Source organism: Carica papaya, chromosome 9, assembly GCF_054855325.1.
Source record: "Carica papaya isolate Zhongbai chromosome 9, ASM5485532v1, whole genome shotgun sequence".
Taxonomy (NCBI): domain Eukaryota; kingdom Viridiplantae; phylum Streptophyta; class Magnoliopsida; order Brassicales; family Caricaceae; genus Carica; species Carica papaya.
In genome coordinates, this window is record NC_142317.1 from 28,960,705 (window position 1) to 28,979,083 (window position 18,379).

The 18,379-nt window shown below is 37.3% G+C and overlaps 1 protein-coding gene across 1 annotated transcript; it reads right to left on the reverse strand.

The window, feature by feature from the left end:
• Positions 1 to 485: 485 nt before the first annotated feature.
• Positions 486 to 5,379, reverse strand: LOC110807563 (putative metal-nicotianamine transporter YSL5). Its single transcript, XM_022032724.2, has 6 exons — positions 4,771 to 5,379; positions 2,646 to 2,803; positions 2,366 to 2,463; positions 2,121 to 2,255; positions 1,790 to 1,979; positions 486 to 1,675 (listed from the first exon to the last, which is right to left on the reverse strand). Exons 1-6 carry the CDS (start codon positions 5,318 to 5,320, stop codon positions 563 to 565), a joined length of 2,244 nt encoding a protein of 747 aa, XP_021888416.1. The 5' UTR covers positions 5,321 to 5,379; the 3' UTR covers positions 486 to 562.
• Between the last annotated feature and the right edge of the window lie 13,000 nt (positions 5,380 to 18,379).

Consider the following 18,379-nt stretch of genomic DNA (forward strand, 5'->3'; position numbering starts at 1 on the left):
AAATTAGTAATATATCTTCACTAGAAAATTCTTAATTCCTCCCGTCAGTAAGCTGAGTATAGGTTTATGAACTTGATTTATATTGAGTAATAAAATATTAACCAACCGTAAAATATAAAAAAGACTTAACTTTGGCTACCGCGTTTCTTTCAGTAATTGATTACTTTTTATAATTCAATAATTAAATTAAAATTTTAATATAATAAATAAGTAAATCACTCAAATAATTCATCCAAAAATAAATAATTTCCTCTTTATCCTTCCTTTTGGTGGGTGCAACATCCAAAAATAAATAAATAAATAAAATCCCAACCTTATTGTTTTCTCCAAAAATCCATCTTTATCGACCCTAATTAATCACAGTTGTCTACCCAAAACAACCATCTTTTCAAACCCCTAATATTTTTTTTAATTAGTACGATATTTCACTCTGCATACCCTTAATGTCATCTACTAAAAGGCTGATGAATAGAAAAAAAGAATAATAGACGAAATGCATGGTATAGATTATAGTATTATCAGTTTACATACAAATGAACTATATACTCGTCTATGGTGTGTTCTATGACCCCAATAATTTATCAATTCTAGCGGACGTTGCCCTTGAAAAAAACCCCATGCAAATTGGTGGCTTAACTCCAACAAGAGCTAGTATAGAGCCGGGCAAAGTCCATATCCCATCCCCACAAATCAATCCAGAAGCCACTGCAGGCCCAAATGCTTCTGCATTGACCTTGTTTCTCTTCTCCCAGATGAACAGAATCAAGCTCCCGACGCACATGTCAATGGCAAAATATGGGCCTATGTAAAAGGGTATTGCCATTGCCATTGGAAGTGGAATGAAGCGTGCCCACTTCTTCCCTATGCTGTCTTTAATCAGGTTTATCAGAACAGCTGCTCCGAAGAACACATAACAGAGAAGAAGACAATCTTTCGGTAGAGATGCCAAACCTTCCACTCCCAGTCTAGCCATGTTACGATAGACTGTGGCAAAGGGTGCGGGATATGAACTGTTGGGAAGTCCCATATCATCGAAAGCCTTGAAGAAGAGCCAGAACACACAAGGTGATATCACACAGCCCATTGCAGTCCCAATCACTTGGCTCACGAACATGGACCTTGGCGAAGCAAGGGTCAGATACCCAGTCTTGAAGTCCTGCATCAGGTCTGATGCTGTGGAAACAATGTTCATCATGACTCCACAGGCTGCAAGGCCAGCAAGAACGCCACCATGTGAAGCACCGGCCCATGCCCCAATTATGAAGATTGCCAGTTTCCCATAGGTTGATGCCAGGGACCAATCTGTGAGGCCACATCCATATGCATTGCAGAAGGCCAAGGTGGGGGCAAATATATAAATGACTAGTATGTAATACCATTTCAGTTGGTCGAATATCTGCGGAAGAGTAGCTACAGAGATGATTGCAATTACCACATAACCTCCCATGGCAAGCCATGATGGGATTTGATCTTTGAGAAAGAGATGAGTGCGTCGCTGCTCATCATAAGAGGACTTGGGGCTTGCAGCTGACGGAACGTCTTGAACAGGGAGGCCGGATCTGCTGCCACAGTTTCTTCCTCGGAGTTGAAGGAACAAAGCAAAGAGAGTTCGACTTAGCACCTTACAGAAGTTGTAAAGTCCGTCACCTAGAATCATTGCAATTGCAATAAATACCTGAACTCAAAGTAAGAAATTAAGATTAGAATCAACAAAGATGTTCATCTTTTAATCAGAAACATATATGTGTAGACATATACTTATGGATTAATACGCTTGATTGGAACTTGCCTTGTAGGCCTGAAGGCCGTGCATGTTGCCGGGGCCAAGGTCTCTAGGGTACCATTTTCCCTTTGTAGTTTCTATTAAAGGCCACATTATGCCCCAAGATAAGATTCCTCCTAGCAACACTGATATGTTAATGATATAGGGACAGATCATGCCTACTCCAACATATGTTGCAGAGAAATCGAAGTTGAATCTGGTCCAATAATTTAACATCAAGGGTATCAACAAAAAAGTAAATAAAGCAAAATGCATCTTTTGCAAAAACCAGTAAAGATAATGTTGTTTCATATCAGAGATAAGTGCAGAAGAGTTAAAAAAAGCACACTCTGCATACTTGTATTCACGTGCTTTGAGTCCAAACGTAGGGAAGTTCACGAAACCACAGCTGTCTCCAGCAGTAAAGAACCATTGGAAGAAACCCCACAGGAAGCTGAAGGAGAAGAACTTGCTCAACTCTCTCACTTGTTTCCTATAGGAGAGCAAACATTTAGAATGGCCTTGAAACTTTGTGCTTGCATTAATAACTAAAAATATGACTAATAGCAAGATGAATTAATGCAGTTAGGCTATGGGACGTACTTTGCTAACTTGGCTCCTTCAGGTGTGTGAAAGCTGTTAATAAGATGCGCAGTTGCGGTCCCACTCGGATAAGTCAGTTTGAAGTCTATGATCATTATCTATAACCAACCATATAAAAACATGTGAGCTTGAACCAATTAATCAACTTATAGATATGAGTGATAAACATTAATTAAGAGTAACATTAGTCAAAGTTATTCTTTCCTGTGTTCCATTTATACATTAATCCATAATTGAATTTACAAAGAGCCAAGAGAAAAGGTAAGCTGAATGAGTGTACCTTTCGGAGGGGCACCACCGAGCAGAGGCCAAGAAAGCTAACAATAAACAGAAAGCCAATTATCCATCCCAGGTCTGGGTTTTTGAATCCATGAACTGTGTCCCCTGATTCCTTGGCCACTCTTTCACTCATTGCAAACAGATAGCTCCCGAATCCACCTACAAAATTTTCAATCTCTTTGTTTTAACTTTTTTATTTAGAAAACTCTTACTACAATACTTCATTTTTTGGTGAAGTACACAGTTACTCCAAAGCTTGGGATTTAGTTATAACCGAATCTATTAATTTAGAGAAAGTACAATGCAGTCCTTCCCCTAGGTTCTCATTATAGAAATATGTCAAAGGACAAAAATAGCCCACAGCTCATTTTCATGATTTCCCTCCCATGCAATCTCTCAGTTTAGTTTTTTTTATTCTTTCCGATCTTGTTTATCAAAAACAAAACCAAACTGGAAGCCCTAATATTCTGCTGTGGCACATTGAAGCTTCTGGCTACTGAGAGCAAAAGTTCCAATTCAGGGAGGGATTGCATAGGCCAAGTTATGTTTGTAGGGATGAGAAGTAAATTTGTAATCGGCCAAATGGAATTTCTTTTTTCTGTTTTCCACTCTTATATTTTATAATCAGGTTGCAAACATCTTATTTAAGAAGACTTCACAGAAACCTCTGATCACTATGTTCTCATGGAGGAGGCTCCTACTTGTATTTTCTTCTTTAGCTGGATTTTCGATCCTTACTTCATTGATTAATCAACGATGAATTAATGTCTATGTGACAGAACATTAATTCTGTTTTTTTATTCTACAAATAGGATTATTTATGCTTTTTTTCCCCCATCTATCACTCATCTCGTAAAAGTCAGTTAATGTCGTCTAAAAAGAAATAGGTGTATATAAAGTTAGTTTTAAAGTCAGCTAATATCTTCTAAAAAAGAAAAAGTTATTCAGTCCTAAACATAAATTACAACATTTATTATGATAGTAAATTGTTTTTTGAAGACCAATTATGTTGATTTCTTTACAGGATTTGAATGGTAAATTATTTGTATCAAAGAAAGAAAAAAAAAAGTACACTGTATAAATAATTTGTGCATACATTAAAGCTAAAAAAGTTGTCTGCCAATGGTATAGCATGATCTTTTATTATTGAAGTAAAAAATTAGCAAAAACTAATAAACAGTAAAAGAAATAACACCAAAATATATTTCATTAATAAGTAGTAGGAGCCAAAAAGTATGAGAAATCAAACAATTGCAAATAAATTGAAATACAGAAAAAAAGACAAAAAAATATTTTGTTCATATTTGTTTATAGCAATTCCATAATATTAAGTTTCTGTTTTTACTTTTAATGTTTGCTTAAAATTAATTTTTTGCCAGGTAACTACTTGTGTCGCCATCATTCATCAAAAGGTTAAAAACTGATTACTCTTCTCCTACTATCCTAGTGGAGCCCAATCCAGATGAGAAAATGACGCATACTGGTTCCAGTTCGTGGATTATATAAAAGTTAAAGTGCTTAAATTATATAAATTAATTATTAGAACTCTTTTAAGAAATTATTGCAAATGAACAAGTGGACCTCTAAAATTAATTAAGAACAAAGAAGACATATAATAAAGCTATTTTTACATCACAAATAATATTTGTTTAATGAAAGACTCTAGAATAGTTTTACCAAATGAATTGTTAATTTCTTGATCAAGACCATGAGGTCAGTCAATTGTCATTTTCTGAGCACGGTTCAAGTCTTGCCAAACGTTACTCCAATAAAATTTTGAGTTTTCATTCTTTTTGAAAGCAATTTAGCTCAAAAATAAAAATGGATTTCATTTTTCTTTTCTGGAAGACATGACGATGAATTATTAATATTAAAATTAATTATATATATGTATGTTGAAAATATTAAATCAATGAACAATTTTTTAAAAATTTTAGTCATCTTAATTCTTAAAATGCAAATATCCAAAAACAACTTGCAGTTTAAAAATTTTGATAAAATCTGATTTCAGGAGCTGAGTTTTTTTCCTATTTTTTAGATGAGTTATTAAATTTTGAATCTAATAAAATATCTAAAGAAATAAATGCAAAGACGATAAGAAAAATGAGACAAGGAGAGATACACACCGCTGAAGGCGATGCCGGAGGAAGCGACGACGCATGTCTGGATAACAGTGTTCTCCTGCCGCGTAAAAGGCTGTCTCAAACGGCCGTACTTCTGGAGGAGCTTCGTCCACGTCTTGACGAAGAAGAAGCCTAATAGACCCGCAGAGACATTGAGAGAGGGGATAATACCAGTCGTAAGGTTGAGTTTCATGATGATGAAACTAAACAGTACGCTCAGCACCATACTCACTACAACCGCTCTCACCGTCAGCTGATTCCTCCATGGCGGCACCTCTCTACTCTCAAATATCCTCTCAACCGACATCGGCTCCTCATCATCTTGATCTCCGTTACTATTATTCCTCTTCGCCTCCTGATCTAACGATTCGCCTTCACCGTCGAAATCTCCAGAAGTTTTCCGATTATCCATTCCGTTGTTGTTGACCGGAAGAAATTGGTGACTAATCTCGTGGATTGAAGAACAATACCAGTAGAAGTAGAAGAAGTGGGGTAGAGATGAGGCAGAAATGAAAGCGAATCTTTCGTTTTCTTCGAGGAGATCCTCAACCATTGATGGCACAACCTGCGCGTGATGTTGGCTGCAAAGGAGAGGTGACTTGACTTGTTGACTGTTGATAGATCAGTACATGAGTAGAATCACAATTCCCAATTCGCAATTTCCACGTCATTTAAAAGTATTTTTTTAATAAAAAATAATTAATGGAAGTGGACATTTATTTCTTTTTTCCAGACCAACAGCTGGATATTTCTTTTTCAATATTTTAAGAAATAAATTGTCAATTTAATTTTTTTAATTTTATAAAATATTTATTTTTTTTCATAATTTACTTCTTAAATTTGAAAATTTGCATTTAAATATAATTTTTAGATGATTCTTATTAAACTTAAATAAATTAATTAATCAGTTTTGTTGAATTTTTAAAGTCAATTTTAATTGTTATTGTTTTAAAATTTTATTAAAATTATTTAAATAAAAATAATAGTGTAATAAAAATTCACAAAATAAAATAATTTTATGAAATCAAAGAATAAATTACAATAAAAAAAATTAAGCTAACAATTTTTACCCTAATGATTATTTCCATTCTTTCTCTATATTAGAGATTCATTTTAATTTTTAACTTGTTCACATTTTTATATATTATATTGTGTTTAAAAAATAAAAAATATTTAAAATATAATTAAAATATAATTATTGACTAAAATAATAACTTAATGTTAGAATTTTGATTTTTATTTTCAAGATAAATTTTGTAAATAATTTATTATTGTAATAATGTTTTAAAATTTTAATACCAAATTAATTGATAATAAGTTTTAAAAAATACACAGTTTGTCTGGACACAAATTTTACTTTATAACTTAAAAAGATATCTTAAAGAGATGATTTGCCTTTCTGAGGAATGTAGTTTTGTCTGGATTTCTAAAAGTGGAATAAAGCAGCTTATCTTATCTATTTAGTTTTTTACATATTACCGAAAAAAGAAAAAAAAAGAATCATGTTGGAACATCTAAAATATTAAAATATTTTAAGATAATGACAACAAATTTGAAGGGGAATTATAATATTATATTAGCTTGTTAAAAAAGTATGATTTAATACTCATTTATATTTATTTCAAATTATATACTTATGTTTTAAAATTATTAAATATGTAAAATTAAATAAATAATTAAGTACTCTTGCTTATTTTAAAAAATATTTATTTTTTAACCCTCATGTTAGATTAAGAAGTAATTAAATTTAAAATACAAAGTTTTATCATATTTTAAATAGATTTAAAGTATTTTAATTTCCATCTACCTACAAATTTTTAGTTAATCAAAGTTTTCAATTGACTACTATTAATGGAGGAATATATTTAACAATAAAATAAAATATTAAGAGATCTTATGTATTGAAGTGGATCACCATTATTATGATCTCTTCTATATAAAAATAAAATTTTCAAAAAAATGCATAGCCATTGTTATTTTAATAACTTCTGGTACAATCGAATTGGGTTTAATATGATATTCTATCAGGATGATATCACATTTAATTTTATGAATTCTTCATGAATATGGAGTGGTTCAAGTCTCATATTTTTATGTTATTTTTTCGAATCTGCGTGATTGACGGCCACACGAATTTAGAAAATGAAGTGGACATGACACATGATTAGGAAAGAATGTGACCCATGGTGGATATGCCCGGAGAAAAAGACTTGTGTGTGTGGCTGATCGCGTGATTCCGCTGGTCCATGGTATTTTTCGGCGTGATTCCACCAGATCTGTGCCAGATTTGAACGCACAAGGTGTTCTGTGGTGGTTGCCAATTGAGTCACAGCGGTAAACGACAGTTCTAGCAGTGGTGCATGGTGGTCCAGCATGTGGTGTGTGTTTAAGCGCGTGGAGTCGCGTGTTGGGCGTGTGGTGGCACACAGTGACCCCAGTGACATGAACTTTGCATTAAAGATGAAATCTATCCACCTTTGTATTGTAGTTATTTTCGAAGTGTTCATCGTTTAACACACGTAATTTCTGTTTCTAAACGAAAAAAATATTCGGGTAATAGCAAAGACATGGAGATGATTATAAATCAGAACCAATGAGGATCCCTGTAACACCCAAACTCTTATTTATTATTTTTATTGAAATTTTATAATTTATTCATAAGGGTGTAATTTAATTTAATTTAATTGAAATAAAAATAATGATAATGATAAAAATGGTTAAAATTATTTTTTGGATTTAATTGAAAATAATTTTGGAAAAAATGGGTGAAAATTTGGATCCTGGGGTGTTTTTGAAAAGAAAATCGAAAACCGGATGTCAAAACGTAATTTAGAAACGTTATGCCACGTCAGCAGCCCCGCCCAACCAGGACACGCCACGTGGCAGGGACGCTGACGCGGGACGGAGTCACGTGGGCGATCCGCGTGCACGCTATCGAACGATCCAGATCTCACGCGTGCAGACGGCCCAGATTTCACGCGCACGGACGGCCCAGATCTCACGCGTGCAGATAGCCCAGATTGAATCACACACGGACGGCCCAGATCGCATCGCGATGGACGGTCCAGATTTATTTCTATTTTAATCGCGATCGGACGGTTCATATTAAATCGCGATGGACGGCTGAAATTAAAAGGAGAAGGTTATAAATAACCTCACCCACACCCAACCCCAAACCCTAGCCGCCAGTACCCTCACCGGAGAAGAAGACCCACTCACCGGAGGAGCCGGCCGCCACCACCTGCTGCTGCACTAGAGGATTTTTCGACCGCCAAACGAAGTAAATTTTCTCCTCTTGGCTCGTTTTTCGATGCTGAATCTGTCTATGATCAAATCGGAGCCAAACCACCGGCCAATCGGCCAGAAAACACCGCCGAAGTCTAGCGGCGCTGCCGCAGCTTTCCTCGATTTTTGCCTCCGATGAGGCCCTTCTCGATTCCCGTTCGATGCAATTTTTACACTACTGTGATCACCGTCCTTTTCTCTACAGGTTGACTGGAGCAAAATATCAAATCGCGACTCGCGCCAAAGAAGCCGCTGCACTCGAGAGCTCCGCCGCCAGTAAGTCTCAGTTTTTCATGATTTTTTAGCCCACCGAGGGCCCTAGGGTTGTTTTATCGCATGAACCAATGCAAGTTTGGTCGAAAACGGCCGAAAAGGGCCAACCCGAGGCAGATCGCCTCCACGGGCGGCGGTGCCGTCGTCGGAGCACGGCGGAGCCGCCGTGCCGAAATTTTAAAATTGGCCGAGTAGGCCCTGGATCTGATTTTGAGTTTTTTTGGGATACGTGTAGGTACCGAAAGTGTGTTTCAGTTCCCGAAAAAAAATTTAGAGAATTTAGGGACTGCTTGTAGGCGCAGTGTAAAACCGATTTCAGATTTCGAAACAAGTAAGGATTTCTCACCCTATTTTCTATCACGGTATTAAAGCTCAATAAATGATAAAACAGTATTTCATGAATTGTGTATAATTAATTAAGGTTGCTAATGGAGCCCGAATCTGATGTATTTTTCGGTCAGTTGTTGTTTCATCTATTTTATAGTTTTAAATGCAGTATGGTATCTGATGTGTTTATTCTGTGGTTTCGTATGCATGAATCACAGTTTCATTCATTATGGTTTGAATTATTATGAACCCGATGTTGTGTTGCCTTATTTGGTGTTTATTATTGGTTTACGTGTTTATGTTTGATTGAATAATTGAGACCAAGAAAAATAGAAAAAGGTATGTGAATTGATAAATAGATGATGTCGACAGCCTAACTATGTATCCTAGGAGATGGTGGACGGACTGGGTCCGTAGGGAATCCTACCAGGAACGTGGTCTCTCATATCGGACGGGGTTTGGAGACCTTATGTGTTTTGGCGTCCATACCGGACAGGGTATGGGGACGGCCCGTTTTACTCTCATACCGGATGGGGTATTGAGGTTTATGATTTTTAGTGCCCATATCGGACGGGGTATGGGGACAACCCTGAATCAAGTTATCAATGTGAATGGTTCACGTGTAGCGGGGATCCCTATGGATCCCAATGGATACTAGCAGGCTGATAAAATAGGAAAATTTGTTGTCTGATGATTGAAATGCAAGAGTATGATATGTGTTATGTTATAAAGTGTGTATGATTTTATGATATTATAATGTTATTGTTTTCTTATGTTGTTTTCATGAAGCTCACCGAGGTAAGTGGACAGTAAATAGTTTTATTATTGATAAATGAATTTATCATGAATTATGCTCTATTGGTCGTTTTTGTTTTCTACCAACCTTTACTTCTGTGATAGTGAGATAGTGTGATGTCTTTACTGGGCTAGTGTAACTCATTCCTTATTTAACCATTTCAGATCAGGGGTTCCCGAGCCCGTCCCGCAGGAAGATGGCGAGTAGACGTATAAGGATTTCATAGTTTTATTTATAGCATTCATTATTAATATTTACCTTAGTTAGTTTATTCTTTCATACGTTGAATACGTTTTTAGTTATTGTGTAAAGGATGTTAATCATAATTTTTATTTCGCTTCCGTACTTAGAACTTTTTAATACATACATTTCATTTTTATTTCCGGGGTCGTTACAGTTGGTATCAGAGCCGCGTTCCTCAGACTCATTCCTTACACAATAATGCTTAGAGAAATACCCACCGATAAATCGTTACTCAACTCTTCCTTATGAAATGCAGGTGCAGAGAAATGAGGAGAGGAAAACCCCCACTAAACCGAGCAACCCGGGATGATTCGCTTCGGAAAGATGTGGACAGAATATTTGAGATGCTGGAAAGGATCATGGCCGCCCAGCAAGGTCGAGAGGAGAGAAGGGAGTTACCCGAACCTCCCCCACTACCACGGGTTGAGCCACCGCTACAGCAAGCGGATCCCGAGCCACCCCGGCACGAGCCTGCTCTACCACAGTACCACCCGGCACCACCGCCGTAGTGTGAACCGATGCCCCAGCCACAGTACTGCCCAGCACCGCCACAGTACAATCTGGTGCCCCCACTATGTCATCAGGTGCCACCACAGGGCCCCCCAGTCTATCCCCAGCCGGGCCCAGTCCCTCTTCCACGGGACCCAGCTCATTCCTTGATCGACCTAGGCTACATAGAAAGGTACAGGAGACTGAACCCTTCCACTTTTGCAGGGGGATCCTCTTTCGAAAATGCCCAGTACTAGTTGGCGGAGACTGAGAGAGCTTTCAAGACCTTGGGAGTGGTTCCTGAACAGAGAGCTGCCCTTGCTTCCTACATGCTGATAGGGGAAGTAGGTCGTTGGTGGGAGCTCAAGCAGACCACCCTACCTACACCAACCACTTGGGAGCAGTTCTTAGCGGCATTCCATGCGGAGTATCTCCGTGAGCACATCCGACACCTAAAGGAGATAGAGTTTGATCAGCTGGTCTAGGGAAACATGACGGTATCGGAATATGCTCGCAAGTTCCTAGAGCTTGGCCGATACTTCCCGGAGACATTTATGGATGAGGGCAGGAAGGCCAGGAGATTCCAGTGGGCCCTCCGCCCAAAGATCAAGCAACACTTATTTGTACTGAAGCTTAAGACATACTCAGTCGTTCTAGCAAAGGCGCAGATTGTGGAGAAGAGTTTCAACACCCGTCCTCAGTTAGCAGGGAGTCACCGACCCTCAGCTCCACCCCACAGACCAGCACCTACTGCACCGGTCCAACCAAATAAGAGGCCTAGACTAGTGATCCAGGCCCCTCCTCAGGCTCCAGGGGCAGCACGTGGAAAGATCTACCAGTATTGTGGCAGGGATCACAAGGACTGACCATGCTACTGCCTCAACAACACCTATCGCATATGTGGTAGTGCCCAGCACTATGCGAGAGAGTGCCCGAGGAACCAGAACCAAAGAAGACCTCATTTTCAGGGCAAAGTTTACAACCTCACCCAGCAGGATGCCGACGCCGACCCGGATGTGGTACATGGTATGTACACTATCTGTGACCATATTGCTCATGTTTTATTTGATACTAGTGCATCGCATTCATTTGTTTCACATGTTTTTGCATCCAAACTTAATGTATCACCTGATAAACTTGATTCAATGTTGTTTGTGTCTACTGCTGGGGGTGAAACACTATTAGGAAAAGTTGTCTACAGGGCTTGTGCCGTGGAGATAGCAAATAGAAAACTGAGTATAGACCTGATAGGATTAGACACGGGGGATTTTGATGTAATCTTATGAATGGATTGGCTAGCGGCATATCACGCTACCATAGATTTCTTTAACAAGAAGGTTGTATTTAATCCTCCCAATGAGGAGCCATTTATAAATTAATAAAAGAATTTAGTACTTATTCCTTGATGGCAAGTTTCCTTAATTTTCTAGTACCTTAATCTTGTTATTTTCTCTAATTAGGCAAGCCCAAGAAGGAAATTTGTATCCAAGAGATTTCAGTAGTCCAAGACTTTTCAGATGTGTTTCTGGACGAACTACCCAGACTGCCAGTGGGCAGGAAAGTCGAGTTCACTATAGACCTACTGTCAGGCACCCAGCCCATTTCGGTTGCTCCTTACCGCATGAGCCGCATTGAGATGGAAGAGTTGAGGAAATAGATAACTGAATTGCAAGACAGTGGTTTTATTAGACACAGTGTGTCCCCTTGGGGTGCCGGAGTCACTTTTGCCAAGAAGGGAGATGGAACATTGAGACTGTGCATTGATTACAGAGGATTGAACAAAGTTACAATTAAGAACAAATATCCCCTTCCCAGGATTGATGACCTCTTCGATCAGCTGCAGCATGCACAGGTCTTCTCTAAAATAGACCTGCGATCAGGTTGCCATCAAGTGAAGATAAGAATAGAAGACATCCCCAAGACGGCCTTTCGAACCAGGTACGGACACTATGAGTTCCTGGTCATGCCATTTGGGCTAACTAACGCCCCGGTAATCTTTATGGATATGATGAACAGGGTCTTCAGAGAGTTCTTGGATTAATTTTTTATCGTGTTCATCGATGACATCTTAGTTTACTCAAAAAGCAGAGAAGAACATGCTCACCATCTTACCCAAGTTTTGCAGGTCCTCAGAAAAAAGAAATTATATGCAAAGTTGAGTAAGTATGAATTCTGGCTTGAGCAGACCGCCTTCCTAGGACACATCATATCGAAAGAATGAGTATCAGTGAATTCCGAAAAGGTTGAAGCGGTACTTGGCAGGGAGAAGTTGACATCAGTTAAAGAAATTTAGAGCTTCTTGTGGATGGCGGGTTATTCCCGCAGGTTCGTTGAAGGATTCTCCAGCCTAGCAGCTCCTCTAACCCGACTCATAAAAAAGAATGCCAAGTTTGAGTAGAATGAGGACTGCGAAAGAAGTTTTTTAGAATTAAAGAAGCGACTGACTACTGCACTCGTACTGGCTTTACCGAGTGGATCGGGAGGATATACAGTTTATAGTGATGCCTCCTATCTAGGCCTGAGTTGTGTCCTAATGCAACATGGGAAGGTCATAGCCTATAGGTCCAGGCAGTTAAAGAATCATGAGAAGAATTACCCCACCCATGACTTGGAACTTGCCGCAATCATACACGCCTTGAAAACCTGGCGCCATTATTTATACAGAGAGACCTTCCAGATCTATACCGATCATAAAAGTCTGAAGCACATATTCACTCAAAAGAATCTCAACATGCGTTAGAGAAGGTGGATGGAACTCATTAAAGACTATAATTGTGATATCTTGTATCATCCGGGTAAGGGCAACGTAGTGGCAGATGCCCTCGGCAGGAAAAGTGCAGGTATCTTAGCCCATTTAATGGTTTCAGAATGCAGGCAAATTGGGGCAATACAACAGGTTCGGCTTCAGTGTGAAATAATAATATTATAAATATCATGAATTCATATATAATCTATAACATATCATATATAAATACTTTTATATTCATATCATCAAACAACAATTATCCCTTTTTATCAGCCTACTTGTAGTCATGGGGATCCATAGGGGTCCCTGCTATACGTGAACTATTTTCCTTAACAAACTTAATTCCAGGGCCGTCCCCATACCCAGTTTGGTATGAGCGCCAAAATAATAAACCTCAATACCCCGTCCGGTATGAGAGTGAAGCGGGCCGTTCCCATACCCCGTCAGATATGAGCGCCAAAACAATAAAGTCTCCATACCCCATCTGGTATAAGACAACGTTCATGGTAGGGTTCCCTATGAACCCGGTCTGTCCACCATCTCCCAGGATATCTAGTGAGGCTATTATCTTATCCATTTATCAAATCATATCCCATTCCTATTTGTTCTTAGTCTCCGTTACTAACTCAAACATGAATACATAAACAAGTAACGTACATCCAACGAGGCAAGTATATCTTAGATTCCCAAAATCAAATATTAGTGAAGTAAGCAGTGATTCATGCATTCAAAACCATAGAATAAATAAACTAGATACCATAATGCATTTAAACTGTAAAATAAATCAAGTAAGAATTGACAGAGAAATATGTCCGGTTCGGGCTCCATTAGCAACTGTAATTAATTATGCATATCTATTTAATTTGTACAAAACACATTATTATCATTATTCAGACTTCAATTCCATGATAGGAAATAGGGTGAGGGGTTCTTACCTACTATGACGCCAAAAACTAGATTTTCACTGCACCTACGGGCGGTCCCTAGGTTCTTTGAATTTTTTTTCCAAAAACTGAAACGCACTTATGGTACCTACACATGTCCCACATAACCCAAAAATTAGACCCAAGACCTACTTGGCCAATTTTGGAATTCTGGCACGGCGACTCCGCCGTGCTACAGCGACGAGCGGCAGCGATTCACCTCGGGTTGGTTATTTTCGACCGAATTCAGCCAAACTTGCATTGGTTCCTGTGAGAAAACACCCATAGGGCCCTCGGTGGGCCAAAAAAACATAAAAAATCAAAACTTACCGGCAGTGGGGCTCTCCGGTGTGGCGGCTCCTCCGGATTGCGTCGCGATTTGGTGTTTTGCTCCGATCAATCTGTAGATGAGGGAACGGTGGTCACAATGGTGGAAAAATTACATCGAACAGGAATCGGGAAGGGCCTCATCGGAGGTAAAAATCGAGACAACCTGCGGCAGCGTCGCTGGGCTTCAGCGGCGTTCGCCGGCTAATTGGCCGGTGTTTTTGCTCCGATTTGGCCATAGGTGGGTTTATAATCGAATTCTGAGCCAATGGTAGAATTTTTACCTCGTTTGGCGGCTGAAAATTGCTCCGGTGTGACGGCGGATGGCGGCAGTCGGCTCCCCGACACTGGGCTGTCTTCTCCGGTGAGAGGCTCTAGCAGCTAGGGTTAGGGTTTATGTGCGGATGAGATTATTTATAACCATCCGCTTTTAATCGGAGTCGTCCATCACGATTCATTTTGGGTCGTCCGATCGCAATTAAATAGGAAATGAATCTGGGTCGTTTATCGCGATGCAATCTGGACTGTCCGTGCCTGATTTAATATGGATTGTCCATGCGCGTGCAATCTGGGCTGTCCGTACGCGTTTTCATCTTGGTCGGCCGTGCGCGCGAGAACGGATCTCAGCCGTTCAATTGCGCGCACGCGGATCGCCCACGTGGCTCCCTTCTGCGTCAGGGTCTCTACCACGCGGCGCGTCCTAGTTGGCCGGGGCTGCTGACTGGGCAGCTGACGTAGTGCAATTTTTTTAAATTACGTTTTGACCCTCCGATTTTTAATTTTTCTTTTAAAAAATACTCCAATAACCCAAATTTTCACTTTTTTTCCCAAAATTATTTTCAATTAAATTCCTAAATAATTTTTACCCCTTATTATTATTATTATTATTTCAATTAAAATAAATTAAACTAAATTAAATTCAATATATTATTACATAAAAAATAATTATATTCCAATAATAATTACAATTCTAAAATTTTAAAAATAATAATAATAAAATAAAATAAAAAGAAAGGGTTGGGGTGTTACATAATTGGTAAGAGCCCATGTTCCTCGGAACCGTCCCTTATATCATTAGGTTTAGGTCATGAGGTTTAGAGTTAAAATAAATTAGCCAGTACACACGTTAGGATATGTTTTGGAACTTCCTCCAAAATATATGTGGATGTGAAGAAGTATGATTATAGTTTTAAAAGCCTAAGAAAGTAGAAGTTACAAGGGTTGGAATGTGATAAATCTAGAGATCAAATAATTAGGGCTTCACTCTGAAGCCAACTGGAGATGGCAAATAAGCAACAACCATAATCTATCATATTACATGAAACCATAAAAAACTTAAATACTACCAAAGGAATTACCTCTAGGAGCAAGTGAATAAATTTTTGGGAAAGACCATGAATTTCCCTCGAGTTGGGAAAAAAATTTTAAAAGGGAAAGATTCCCTAAAGCAAGAAGAAAATCCTTTAAATGGGATAACAACCTTTAGAGAGAGAAAATTCTCCTAAGTGGAGGAAAACCTCTCAAGTAAGTGGGTCTTAGAAGAGCCCTCTTATGTAATCAGATAATTACTTAAATATTTTAAAGGTTCAAAAGGATAAGAACCTGCTCTCATCCTTGAGGTGAACTATCTTCACCTTAGGAAGTGTCTAAATTTTGGATAATGTCGATATGTTCCTAACCATTTCTTTTTAGTAATATGATAATGTGTTCAAAGAGGTAGTTCGAGTTGTAATTTGAGGACTTATTTAGATGTACTTTCAAACTAATACAAGACATTTGGGCTTAAACTTTTGCTACCATTAAATTTGCTTATAGTAGTTATGCTATCTAATCCATTGTTGAATCATGTCTTTCAAGTTTTCTTCATCAATGTTTACTTATAGACATGTTTTTCTTCATAGTTATTTATAATGATTCTTATCATTCTTAACCAACAATATCCAATCACCCAATCAATTCTCAATTTGCATAGGAAAATTAAATGTAAGATTGCAATTAGTACTACAAGTTATAAACTTGCTATGTTGTGAACTAAAGGACCAAAGAGGTTGTTATTGTTGATAACATCATGATTTGTATCAAAATCATAACGTAATAAAGAGTTTAGAGACTTGGACTATTTTTTCATTTTAGAGAGCTTTGACGCAACCTATTCACTTGATTTACTTATCACGTGGATATTATTCGAGTTTTTATCATAGATGACATCTTTTTGAATTGAAACAACCTTTAGCCTCTTACTTCTCCTACCAGTGATTTTGCAAATACTTAGGTTCTTAATGCTCCAATATTGCTATCTTCAATAATAAATATTATTGAGGATATTTTGGTCAGTTGGTAATTTACCTCCAATTGATTCCTTATGAGATGGAAGACTCTTTCCTAAATTCATTAGAGACCAAGAAAAAAAAAAGAAATTTTAAAACAAATGGACTCAAAAGAAAGCATTTTGGGAGACCAAATAATTATTTAGTACTTTGATAAAATATAGAACTCTTGTGAATCTTCTTTAGGAAGAACGAATACCCTAACCATTCCAAATTCTTATTGAGATATCATATAGGAGTTATAATGTTGCTTCAGAAACCCTTAGACATTAAATTATCATATGCTTGATGGACATAAAACTTTTATATCAGATTATTAAAGTATGCCTAGTTAGAACTATTCTTTATGAGAGTCTTTATCCCTCCTAAATTAAATTTCTATGGGAAAAGAGGATATCCTAAGGATATGTCTTAACTACAAATCATTAATAATATAACAATAACTCATAATATAATTCTCTTATACAAAAAAAAAACACAAAAATAATACAGTACACTAGATAAACCTTCAAAGAAAATAGAATTCAGAGTGATGCAGCAGAAGTATGGTATGGACCCATAAACCACCACACATAAAAGATTTATCTTTAAACCATATAAGGATCACTATATGTGAACTAAGTATAATAGAAACCCTATGATCAACCCTACTATTGCTACAGACTGGCTCCAATACGAGAGTATCCGACCTCCCGACTCTCTCATCTAGGAAAGACCTTAAATTTTCTCAACCATTAATAAAAGTATGCTCGGTGAAGATGACTAATCATGAAAAAAAGGGAGACAAGACAACTATAAATCTAATATCCTACAAGATCGATGTTCGATAAGGATACTAAAAACCAACTTTCCTAAAAGTAAAATTTCTAAATATAGTACGACTAAAAGTAAATTTAGATGACCAAAATTAACCCAACCAAACCTTCATTAGCGATTAATTATGACGATATTTTCTAATAATAAAACTGTTAGTGTGAATAACCCTCACATATTGTTTGTTTATTCTTAAATTGGAATGTAAAATTTGAACGTTATACAAATATATCAAGATGGATCTTTAAAGTTGACACTCTTAAATTAAAAATTAAATACACGAAGAAATGTTTTCAAGTCAACAAAGACTAAATGAAAATACGACAAACCCATGAGTCATATCATAGTGTCATATATAAGAACAATCACTTGCAACATTGGGAAGTGAAAGGTGTAGTACTTAACCATAAAAGGAATGGAATAGGTAGAGAATATAATTAATTCTAGCTACGCCATTCTATGACCTCTCTATCAAATACTCTTAATAATTTGCAGTAAGAAGTATGAATTTCATAATCGCTTACTTAAAGGGACTTTAAGAAAAATCCAATCAAGTATTGAGGTGCCTTAGAAATTGTTCAAACTTTGATGGAGTAAAAGTACAATTTCATTCAACTAAGAGTAACTTATTTAAGCACCATACCTGTTGAGTAAAGAGGATGAAGCTTCGATACTAAAAATTTTCAAAATTTTCAAAGGTAATTTTTGGAAATCAAATAACAAATGATTTTCACTTAAGACATATGAAACTTGAGGGAAGGTAAACATACCATAGTGTTGGGGTATTTTGGTAATTAAGAACTCATCATTGTGAAGAATAGAGAATGAGGGGTACATTAGGAATTTTTTAATCTTTGACAAAATTAAAGGAACTGTACGAGTTAGTTAAAAGATAATCTATGTAGACATAAAGCCATTGAATATGAAACAAAAAAGCTCTTGAAAACTCTAATATCTTACTTGATTCGTAAAATAATATTTGGAATTAAGAGAAGCACTTTTAGCAAGTATACCTTAATTATGGGAGCTAAAAATGATTTGACAATGAACTAAACAGATCCCA

Coding starts and splice junctions, on each gene's coding strand:
- LOC110807563 (XM_022032724.2), bottom strand. CDS start 5,320: ATGGTTGAGGATCTCCTCGAAGAAAACGAAAGATTCGCTTTCATTTCT. Junction 2,464..2,645: donor CGGTGGTGCCCCTCCGAAAG/GTACACTCATTC, acceptor GGTTGGTTATAG/ATAATGATCATAGACTTCAA. Junction 1,980..2,120: donor CTCAAAGCACGTGAATACAA/GTATGCAGAGTG, acceptor TTATTGGACCAG/ATTCAACTTCGATTTCTCTG.